This window comes from Argopecten irradians, chromosome 2, assembly GCF_041381155.1.
Source record: "Argopecten irradians isolate NY chromosome 2, Ai_NY, whole genome shotgun sequence".
Lineage (NCBI taxonomy): Eukaryota > Metazoa > Mollusca > Bivalvia > Pectinida > Pectinidae > Argopecten > Argopecten irradians.
This window is the reverse complement of record NC_091135.1, coordinates 35492782-35506370: the sequence shown is the minus strand read 5'-3', so window position 1 is coordinate 35506370 and position 13589 is coordinate 35492782. Positions and strand designations below refer to the sequence as shown.

Genomic DNA, 13589 nt, shown 5'->3' with positions numbered 1-13589 from the left:
CCCATTATCACAACCACTAAAATAAGACCCATTATCACAACCACTAAAATAAGACCCATTATCACAACCACTAAAATAAGACCCATTATCACAACCACTAAAATAAGACCTATTATCACAACCACTAAAATAAGACCCATTATCACAACCACTAAAATAAACCCCATTATCACAACCACTAAAGTAAGACCCATTATCACAACCACTAAAATAAGACCTATTATCACAACCACTAAAATAAACCCCATTATCACAACCACTAAAATAAGACCAATTATCACAACCACTAAAATAAGACCCATTTTCACAACTTCTAAAATAAGACCCATTATCATACCACTAAAATAAGACCTATTATCACACCAGTAAAATAAAGCCCCATTATCACAACCACTAAAGTAGGACCATATTATCACAAAGTAAGACCTATTATCACAACCACTTAATTAAGACCTATTATCACAACCACTAAAATAAGGATCATTATCACAACCACTAAAGTAAGGACCATTATCACAACCACTAAAATAAGGTTCATTATCACAACCACTAAAGTAAGGACCATTATCACAACCACTAAGATAAGCCCCATTATCACAACCACTATAGTAAGACCCATTATCACAACCACTAAAATAAGACCAATTATCACAACCACTAAAATAAGACCCATTATCACAACCACTAAAATAAGACCAATTATCACAACCACTAAAATAAGACCCATTATCACAACCACTACAATAAGGTTCATTATCACAACCACTAAAGTAAGACATATTATCACAACCACTAAAATAAGACCAATTATCACAACCACTAAAATAAACCCCATTATCACAACTACTACAATAAACCCCATTATCACACCACTAAAATAAACCCCATTATCACAACTACTACAATAAGACCCATTATCACACCACTAAAGTAAGACCTATTATCACACCACTAAAGTAAGACCTATTATCACACCACTAAAATAAACCCCATTATCACAACTACTACAATAAGACCCATTATTACAACCACTGAAATAAGCTTGACTGCTGCAACCAGTATCAATAAACCTTTCAACTCTTTCTCCCACTAATAATCATCACAATCACATCTATCAGTTAGAAACTTATTTACCACAACCTTCATCAGTTAGCCTCCCCAACATAACCTTCAAGGTGCTTGTCTTTAATTCAAACTTCAATCTATGCACTTTGATGTAATCAAAAGTAGTTTGTGAGATCTACATGTTAAGCCAATTAACCAACACTACACAAATATGGTTTGTACACTTAGTATACTTTATCATAGCCAATGGCTGACTCAAATATGTAACTCTAACTTATCATAGCCAATGGCCAACTCAAATATGTAACTCTAACTAATCATAGCCAATGGCCAACTCAAATATGTAACTCTAACTTATCATAGCCAATGGCCAACTCTCAAATATGTACTCTAACTTATCATAAGCCAATGGCCGACTCAATAAACTCTAACTCTTACTTATCATAGCCAATGGCCACTCAATATTGTAACTCTAACTTATCATAGCCAATGGCCGACTCAAATATGTAACTCTAACTTATCATAGCCATGGCCGACTCAAATATGTAACTCTAACTTATCATAGCCAATGGCCAACTCAATATATGTAACTCTAACTTATCATAGCCAATGGCCGACTCAAATATGTAACTCTAACTTATCATAGCCAATGGCTGACTCAAATATGTAACTCTAACTTATCATAGCCAATGGCCAACTCAAATATGTAACTTCTAACTTATCATAGCCAATGGCTGACTCAAATATGTAACTCTAACTTATCATAGCCAATGGCCGACTCAATATGTAACTCTAACTTATCATAGCCAATGGCCAACTCAAATATGTAACTCTAACTTATCATAGCCAATGGCCAACTCAAATATGTAACTCTAACTTATCATAGCCAATGGCCAACTCAAATAATGTAACTCTAACTTATCATAGCCAATGGCCGACTCAAATATGTAACTCTAACTTATCATAGCCAATGGCCGACTCAAATATGTAACTCTAACTTATCATAGCCAATGGCCAACTCAAATATGTAACTCTAACTTATCATAGCCAATGGCCAACTCAATATGTAACTCTAACTTATCATAGCCAATGGCCAACTCAAATATGTAACTCTAACTTATCATAGCCAATGGCCAACTCAAATATGTAACTCTAACTTATCATAGCCAATGGCTGACTCAGATATGTAACTCTAACTTATCATAGCCAATGGCCAACTCAATATGTAACTCTAATCTTATCATAGCCAATGGCCAACTCAAATATGTAACTCTAACTTATCATAGCCAATGGCCGACTCAAATATGTAACTCTAACTTATCATAGCCAATGGCCAACTCAAATATGTAACTCTAACTTATCATAGCCAATGGCCAACTCAAATATGTAACTCTAATTTATCATAGCCAATGGCTGACTCAAATATGTAACTCTAACTTATCGTAGCCAATGGCCGACTCAAATATGTAACTCTAACTTATCATAGCCAATGGCCGACTCAAATATGTAACTCTAACTTATCATAGCCAATGGCCAACTCAAATATGTAACTCTAACTTATCATAGCCAATGGCCAACTCAGATATGTAACTCTAACTTATCATAGCCAATGGCCAACTCAAATATGTAACTCTAACTTATCATAGCCAATGGCCGACTCAATATGTAACTCTAACTTATCATAGCCAATGGCTGACTCAGATATGTAACTCAAACTTATCATAGCCAATGGCCACTCAAATATGTAACTCTAACTTATCATAGCCAATGGCCAACTCAAATATGTAACTCTAACTTATCATAGCCAATGGCCGACTCAAATATGTAACTCTAACTTATCATAGCCAATGGCCGACTCAAATATGTAACTCTAACTTATCATAGCCAATGGCCAACTCAAATATGTAACTCTAACTTATCATAGCCAATGGCCGACTCAGATATGTAACTCAAATATGTAACTCTAACTTATCATAGCCAATGGCCAACTCAAATATGTAACTCTAACTTATCATAGCCAATGGCCAACTCAAATATGTAACTCTAACTTATCATAGCCAATGGCCAACTCAAATATGTAACTCTAACTTATCATAGCCAATGGCCGACTCAAATATGTAACTCTAACTTATCATAGCCAATGGCCAACTCAAATATGTAACTCTAACTTATCATAGCCAATGGCCGACTCAAATATGTAACTCTAACTTATCATAGCCAATGGCCGACTCAAATATGTAACTCTAACTTATCATAGCCAATGGCCGACTCAAATATGTAACTCTAACTTATCATAGCCAATGGCCAACTCAAATATGTAACTCTAACTTATCATAGCCAATGGCCAACTCAAATATGTAACTCTAACTTATCATAGCCAATGGCCAACTCAAATATGTAACTCAAACTTATCATAGCCAATGGCCGACTCAAATAACTGTAACTCTAACTTATCATAGCCAATGGCCAACTCAAATATGTAACTCTAACTTATCATAGCCAATGGCCAACTCAAATATGTAACTCTAACTTATCATAGCCAATGGCCAACTCAATATGTAACTCTAACTTATCATAGCCAATGGCCAACTCAAATATGTAACTCTAACTTATCATAGCCAATGGCCAACTCAAATATGTAACTCTAACTTATCATAGCCAATGGCCAACTCAAATATGTAACTCTAACTTATCATAGCCAATGGCCAACTCAAATATGTAACTCTAACTTATCATAGCCAATGGCCAGCTCAAATATGTAACTCTAACTTATCATAGCCAATGGCCGACTCAATATGTAACTCTAACTTATCATAGCCAATGGCCAACTCAAATATGTAACTCTAACTTATCATAGCCAATGGCCAACTCAAATATGTAACTCTAACTTATCATAGCCAATGGCCGACTCAAATATGTAACTCTAACTTATCATAGCCAATGGCCAACTCAAATATGTAACTCTAACTTATCATAGCCAATGGCCACTCAAAATATGTAACTCTAACTTATCATAGCCAATGGCCAACTCAAATATGTAACTCTAACTTATCATAGCCAATGGCCAACTCAAATATGTAACTCTAACTTATCATAGCCAATGGCCAGACTCAATATGTAACTCTAACTTATCATAGCCAATGGCCAACTCAAATATGTAACTCTAACTTATCATAGCCAATGGCCGACTCAAATATGTAACTCTAACTTATCATTAGCCAATGGCCAACTCAAATATGTAACTCTAACTTATCATAGCCAATGGCCGACTCAAATATGTAACTCTAACTTATCATAGCCAATGGCCAACTCAATATGTAACTCTAACTTATCATAGCCAATGGCCAACTCAAATATGTAACTCTAACTTATCATAGCCAATGGCCAACTCAAATATGTAACTCTAACTTATCATAGCCAATGGCCAACTCAAATATGTAACTCTAACTTATCATAGCCAATGGCCACTCAAATATGTAACTCTAACTTATCATAGCCAATGGCCAACTCAAATATGTAACTCTAACTTATCATAGCCAATGGCCAACTCAAATATGTAACTCTAACTTATCATAGCCAATGGCCAACTCAATATGTAACTCTAACTTATCATAGCCAATGGCCAACTCAAATATGTAACTCTAACTTATCATAGCCAATGGCCAACTCAAATATGTAACTCTAACTTATCATAGCCAATGGCCAACTCAAATATGTAACTCTAACTTATCATAGCCAATGGCCAACTCAAATATGTAACTCTAACTTATCATAGCCAATGGCCAACTCAAATATGTAACTCTAACTTATCATAGCCAATGGCCAACTCAAATATGTAACTCTAACTTATCATAGCCAATGGCCAACTCAAATATGTAATTCTAACTTATAGCCAATGGCTGACTCAAATATGTAAATCTAACTTATCATAGCCAATGGCCGACTCAAATATGTAACTCTAACTTATCATAGCCAATGGCCAACTCAAATATGTAACTCTAACTTATCATAGCCAATGGCCGACTCAAATATGTAACTCTAACTTATCATAGCCAATGGCCGACTCAAATATGTAACTCTAACTTATCATAGCCAATGGCCGACTCAAATATGTAACTCTAACTTATCATAGCCAATGGCCGACTCAAATATGTAACTCTAACTTATCATAGCCAATGGCCAACTCAAATATGTAACTCTAACTTATCATAGCCAATGGCCGACTCAACTATATGTAACTCTAACTTATCATAGCCAATGGCCAACTCAAATATGTAACTCTAACTTATCATAGCCAATGGCCAACTCAAATATGTAACTCTAACTTATCATAGCCAATGGCCAACTCAAATATGTAACTCTAACTTATCATAGCCAATGGCCGACTCAAATATGTAACTCTAACTTATCATAGCCAATGGCCAACTCAAATATGTAACTCTAACTTATCATAGCCAATGGCTGACTCAGATATGTAACTCTAACTTATCATAGCCAATGGCCAACTCAAATATGTAACTCTAACTTATCATAGCCAATGGCCGACTCAAATATGTAACTCTAACTTATCATAGCCAATGGCCGACTCAAATATGTAACTCTAACTTATCATAGCCAATGGCCGACTCAAATATGTAACTCTAACTTATCATAGCCAATGGCTGACTCAAATATGTAACTCTAACTTATCATAGCCAATGGCCAACTCAAATATGTAACTCTAACTTATCATAGCCAATGGCTGACTCAGATATGTAACTCTAACTTATCATAGCCAATGGCCAACTCAAATATGTAACTCTAACTTATCATAGCCAATGGCCAACTCAATGGCTCAAATATGTAACTCTAACTTATCATAGCCAATGGCCGACTCAAATATGTAACTCTAACTTATCATAGCCAATGGCCGACTCAAATATGTAACTCTAACTTATCATAGCCAATGGCTGACTCAGATATGTAACTCTAACTTATCATAGCCAATGGCCAACTCAAATATGTAACTCTAACTTATCATAGCCAATGGCCAACTCAAATATGTAACTCTAACTTATCATAGCCAATGGCCAACTCAAATATGTAACTCTAACTTATCATAGCCAATGGCCAACTCAAATATGTAACTCTAACTTATCATAGCCAATGGCCGACTCAATATGTAACTCTAACTTATCATAGCCAATGGCCAACTCAAAAATGTAACTCTAACTTATCATAGCCAATGGCCGACTCAATATGTAACTCTAACTTATCATAGCCAATGGCTATGTACTCAAATATGTAACTCTAAAACTTATCATAGCCAATGGCCAACTCAAATATGTAACTCTAACTTATCATAGCCAATGGCCAACTCAAATATGTAACTCTAACTTATCATAGCCAATGGCCAACTCAAATATGTAACTCTAACTTATCATAGCCAATGGCCAACTCAAATATGTAACTCTAACTTATCATAGCCAATGGCCGACTCAAATATGTAACTCTAACTTATCATAGCCAATGGCCAACTCAAATATGTAACTCTAACTTATCATAGCCAATGGCTGACTCAAATATGTAACTCTAACTTATCATAGCCAATGGCCGACTCAAATATGTAACTCTAACTTATCATAGCCAATGGCCAACTCAAATATGTAACTCTAACTTATCATAGCCAATGGCCAACTCAAATATGTAACTCTAACTTATCATAGCCAATGGCCGACTCAAATATGTAACTCTAACTTATCATAGCCAATGGCTGACTCAAATATGTAACTCTAACTTATCATAGCCAATGGCCGACTCAAATATGTAACTCTAACTTATCATAGCCAATGGCCAACTCAAATATGTAACTCTAACTTATCATAGCCAATGGCCGACTCAATATGTAACTCTAACTTATCATAGCCAATGGCCGACTCAAATATGTAACTCTAACTTATCATAGCCAATGGCCGACTCAAATATGTAACTCTAACTTATCATAGCCAATGGTCGACTCAATATGTAACTCTAACTTATCATAGCCAATGGCCAACTCAAATATGTAACTCTAACTTATCATAGCCAATGGCCGACTCAATATGTAACTCTAACTTATCATAGCCAATGGCCGACTCAAATATGTAACTCTAACTTATCATAGCCAATGGCCGACTCAAATATGTAACTCTCTAACTTATCATAGCCAATGGCCGACTCAAATATGTAACTCTAACTTATCATAGCCTATGGCCGACTCAAATATGTAACTCTAACTTATCATAGCCAATGGCTGACTCAGATATGTAATTCTAACTTATAGCCAATGGCCAACTCAAATATGTAACTCTAACTTAGCATAGCCAATGGCTGACTCAGATATGTAACTCTAACTTATCATATAACTAATCATAGCCAATATTATTTCTCTAAATATGCTCAAATGTTTATGTTAGCCATTCACATTTGGGTGAACATATAGAACATTTGTCATACAGTAAATATTGCCTGTGGCAGTTTTTATGACCCCCATCAGGAAGTGGTGGTGGGGCTAATATATATAAAGTTATCAGGGATAAACAAAATATTAATAATAAATATACTTTGGTAAACTTTGAACATCATTTGACATACATGGCCTTAACCTTTTTAGGAAACCAATCTTATTTGAGACTTTTTAGATACAAAGTCAATATGGTCATTCCATGACAGACAATGGTCAACAAAAACTCCAAGGAGTTACGCACAATGTACAGAATAGATAGAAAAATCAGTTATCTTTAAATTCAACTCTCAGCATTTGGGTAACTTAATTTTGTGCTGATCCAATCATCATACACTGGGTTTTGTGCAAATTAAGACTGAGTTTATTTTCTCTCATTCACTTAATGGTACAATGTAAATCATCTTTTTCTTCGTTCCTTAAAATGATCTACTGTCTTATTTTTCGCACTTTGTGATATCACAGGGACTTGGATATTTGTGCAAAGTCTGTGTTGGGGGCATATCACAGGGACTTGGAAATTAGTGCCTAGTCCATGTGTTGTTGGCATATCACAGGGACTTAGCTATTTGTGCCAAGTCCCTGTGTTGGATGGGACTTGGCTTTTTGTGCCAAGTCCCTGTGTTGGAGGGCATATAGTGTTGATAGATAGGTTAGTTAAGCATTGGTATTGCAGTAATAGTAATCATAAGAACTCATCTTAACATTGTTTTTTTTTTTTTTTAATTTTCAGGCCACTTGACTCGGACAAAAACAGAGACAGTAATTGCAATGGCATTATGGTAGGGAAAGTTCTCATAATCATTGTCAATTATTGAATATTCAAATTTTCACAAAGAACATTCAATATCTTTTAAATTTCAAATAAAAGATAAATTTATGGCATGGCAGATACACTGTTCTGACAACTTAAAATCTTTTTTATTTTCAATTTGTTCTTCATGTTTAGCAGATTGAATGTAAATTTACACTTAATAGTAAGATGAATGTTAGATAAGATTTTGAAAATAAAGTTACAGACAATAACATTTAATTTGTTACTCTCTATAGGGACTTGATCCGGCAAGTGGTCAGTCGTATGAGGACATGTACTGTAAGGACAGCCAAGCCAGAGGTGTGGTCGTCCTCGGTGACTCCCTAAGTGCCCACTTCCACATCCCCAGAGAATGGCTAAATACCACAGAAATGTCAGCTGTGAGTTAATTGTAATTTTAGGATCAGAACCAGAATTTTTGTTTCAATATTTTTTTTATTTCATGTATTGTATATACCAGTAATGTAATAGTCATTTTAAAACCAGATGCATGTAATCATCATCTTTCTATAGGCAGCTTTTGAGCCTCTTCCATTCATCCTGGAGAATGAATTTGATTGGCCAGAATTTTCTTCTGTCACAGGTAAGAGATCACATGCTTTGTATATATTTTGTGTATATTAATAATTTGATTTGTTGGACTATCTTGAGATGTGTCTAACTGTACATGTTGCAGTTAGGAATTGCTTTGATGTGATTGGGTGTAGTATCTTCCTTGGCTAATTTGAAGGTTTCTGATGTTTATACTGACGAAATAACTATGTATAAGATCGTCAGAAAATTTGGACTAAACCTGAATATCACACTATTATTTGGAGGGTGTTTCAGTGAGATAGCACTATAAAACCAGGATCTTTCCTCTGAAAAAAACCCAAATATAATTCTTTTAAAGTAGAGGAGCTTATCCTTTAATTATACCTTTTAGAGCACATTCTTTGTTTGATAATTATGCATATTTCCATTGTCTTTGCTTTAGGTTACTTGAATAACACCTACAATAATGTCATTCATGGTCCTATGAACTCCATCTACAGCTATTTATGGCAGAGGAATCGTTGTAACCATAGAGATTACCAAAACTTGAGTGTTAACGGTGAGTGGCTAATTATCATAAAATGGTACTAAACAGTATAATGGAAGATCCTGTATGGTCCAAAATTATAATTTTGAGTTCAAAGTTCGTTTATAGATTAATTGAATCTAATGTTGGTCTGTTAGTGGACAGGTATACCTCAAACCGAATGAGAGAATTTGTCTGGCCATTGACCAACACAACATTTGCCAGGGGTTGTTGATATGAATTCACGAGGGTTGAGTTGTTCCTTTCCAATTGAGCGACCAAATTTTGATCAATAACGAAAATTTGACCGTTAAGAAGCCTTTTCATTGCACAATCATCACAAGAATGTTGTTATACATAAAAAATTGACGATGCCGTTGATGGATGTACACCACATGTTACAAGTATTTGATGATATCATGTCATTGTCTCAGCGTATGTGAGCTGTCTTTTCTTTAACCCAGTAAAAAGACATAGTTTTTCTTTTAAAGTCTTCCCAACTTAATGTTTGCCATGTAAAACTTACCTCTGTCCCATATTTTACATTTGCATATTACTGAGCTACCTCCCTTGCAGGTAAGTATCTACCAGTGTTGTAATGTTATTGGTTTGTGTGCGAAACTCGTGTCACTTTCTCTTAAATGCATGACATTAGCTCACAAATGCTTGATGTCACAATTAATACCGTCCTGTAAGGTCTGATAACTCAGTTATATATATATATAATTCAAACACAGAATATGGTCCCCTAGTATAACTCAGTAATAGTATAATACAAACACAGATATGGTCCCCTAGTATAATACAAACACAGATATGGTCCCCTAGTATAACTCATAATATATATGTATAATACAAACACAGAATATGGTCCCCTAGTATAACTCAGTAATATATATATGTATAAATACAAACACAGAATATGGTCCCCTAGTATAACTCAGTAATACATATGTATAATACAAACACAGAATATGGTCCCCTAGTATAACTCAGTAATATATATGTATAATACAAACACAGAATATGGTCCCTAGTATAACTCAGTAATATATATGTATAATACAAACACAGAATATGGTCCCCTAGTATAACTCAGTAATATATATGTATAATACAAACACAGAATATGGTCCCCTAGTATAACTCAGTAATATATATGTATAATACAAACACAGAATATGGTCCCCTAGTATAACTCAGTAATATATATATATATAATACAAACACAGAATATGGTCCCCTAGTATAACTCAGTAATATATATATATGTATAATACAAACACAGAATATGGTCCCCTAGTATAACTCAGTAATATATATGTATAATACAAACACAGAATATGGTCCCCTAGTATAACTCAGTAATATATATGTATAATACAAACACAGAATATGGTCCCCTAGTATAACTCAGTAATATATATGTATAATACAAACACAGAATATGGTCCCCTAGTATAACTCAGTAATATATATGTATAATACAAACACAGAATATGGTCCCCTAGTATAACTCAGTAATATATGTATATAATACAAACACAGAATATTGGTTCCCCTAGTATAACTCAGTAATATATATAATATATATAATACAAACACAGAATATGGTCCCCTAGTATAACTCAGTAATATATATATGTATAATATTAAACACAGAATATGGCAGTAATATAATATATTATAATACAAACACAGAAATGGTCCCCTAGTATAACTCAAGTAATATATATTGTATAATATAAACACAGATATGGTCCCCTAGTATAAACTCAGTAATATTAGTATAATACAAACACAGAATATGGTCCCCTAGTATAACTCCAGTAAATTATATATGTATAAATACAAACACAGAATATGGTCCCCTAGTATAACTCAGTAATATATAATATGTATATATACAAACACAGAATATGGTCCCCTAGTATAACTCAGTAATATATATATGTATAATACAAACACAGAATATGGTCCCCTAGTATAACTCAGTAATATATATGTATAATACAAACACAGAATATGGTCCCCTAGTATAACTCAGTAATATATATATGTATAATACAAACACAGAATATGGTCCCCTAGTATAACTCAGTAATATATATATGTATAATACAAACACAGAATATGGTCCCCTAGTATAACTCAGTAATATATATGTATAAATACAAACACAGAATATGGTCCCCTAGTATAACTCAGTAATATATATGTATAATACAAACACAGAATATGGTCCCCTAGTATAACTCAGTAATATATATGTATAATACAAACACAGAATATGGTCCCCTAGTATAACAATCAGTAATATATATGTATAATACAAACACAGAATATGTCCCCTAGTATAACTCAGTAATATATATGTATAATACAAACACAGAATATGGTCCCCTAGTATAACTCAGTAATATATATGTATAATACAAACACAGAATATGGTCCCCTAGTATAACTCAGTAATATATATGTATAAATACAAACACAGAATATGGTCCCCCTAGTATAACTCAGTAATATATATATGTATAATACAAAAACACAGAATATGGTCCCCTAGTATAACTCAGTAATATATATATATATAATACAAACACAGAATATGGTCCCCTAGTATAACTCAGTAATATATATATATAATACAAACACAGAATATGGTCCCCTAGTATAACTCAGTAATATATATGTATAATACAAACACAGAATATGGTCCCCTAGTATAACTCAGTAATATATATGTATAATACAAACACAGAATATGGTCCCCTAGTATAACTCAGTAATATATATGTATAATACAAACACAGAATATGGTCCCCTAGTATAACTCAGTAATATATATATGTATAATACAAACACAGAATATGGTCCCCTAGTATAACTCAGTAATATATATATATAATATAATATATGCCCCTAAAATACAGAATATGGTCCCCTAGTATAACTCAGTAATATATATGTATAATACAAACACAGAATATGGTCCCCTATATAACTCAGTAATATAATATGTATAATACAAACACAGAATATGGTCCCCTAGTATAACTCAGTAATATATATGTATAATACAAACACAGAATATGGTCCCCTAGTATAACTCAGTAATATATATATGTATAATACAAACACAGAATATGGTCCCCTAGTATAACTCAGTAATATATATATATATATAAATACAAACACAGAATATGGTCCCCTAGTATAACTCAGTAATATATATGTATAATACAAACACAGAATATGGTCCCCTAGTATAACTCAGTAATATATATGTATAATACAAACACAGAATATGGTCCCCTAGTATAACTCAGTAATATATATATGTATAATACAAACACAGAATATGGTCCCCTAGTATAACTCAGTAATATATATATATGAATAATACAAACACAGAATATGGTCCCCTAGTATAACTCAGTAATATATATATGTATAATACAAACACAGAATATGGTCCCCTAGTATAACTCAGTAATATATATGTATAATACAAACCAGAATATGTCATAACAGTAATATATATTATAATACAAACACAGAATATGGTCCCCTAGTATAACTCAGTAATATATATTATAATACAAACACAGAATATGGTCCCCTAGTATAACTAGTAATATATAATAATACAAACACAGAATATGGTCCCCTAGTATAACTCAGTAATATATATGTATAATACAAACACAGAATATGGTCCCCTAGTATAACTCAGTAATATATATGTATAATACAAACACAGAATATGGTCCCCTAGTATAACTCAGTAATATATATGTATATATACAAAACACAGAATATGGTCCCCTAGTATAACTCAGTAATATATATGTATAATACAAACACAGAATATGGTCCCCTAGTATAACTCAGTAATATATATGTATAATACAAACACAGAATATGGTCCCCTAGTATAACTCAGTAATATATATGTATAATACAAACACAGAATATGGTCCCCTAGTATAACTCAGTAATATATATGTATAATACAAACACAGAATATGGTCCCCTAGTATAACTCAGTAATATATATGTATAATACAAACACAGAATATGGTCCCCTAGTATAACTCAGTAATTTATATATAAAACAGATATAATACAAACACAGAATATGGTCCCCTAGTATAACTCAGTAA

At 33.3% G+C, this 13589-nt stretch overlaps 1 protein-coding gene across 1 annotated transcript in view; it reads left to right on the top strand.

The window, feature by feature from the left end:
* The window catches only part of LOC138315304 (acyloxyacyl hydrolase-like), a 35205-nt gene that overhangs the window by 11402 nt on the left and 10214 nt on the right, over positions 1–13589 (top strand). Inside the window, exons 8-11 of the mRNA XM_069256207.1 lie at positions 8280–8328; positions 8597–8740; positions 8874–8943; positions 9337–9453. Coding sequence (XP_069112308.1) covers positions 8280–8328; positions 8597–8740; positions 8874–8943; positions 9337–9453 — 380 coding nt within the window. The remainder of the gene's footprint in view (positions 1–8279; positions 8329–8596; positions 8741–8873; positions 8944–9336; positions 9454–13589) is intronic.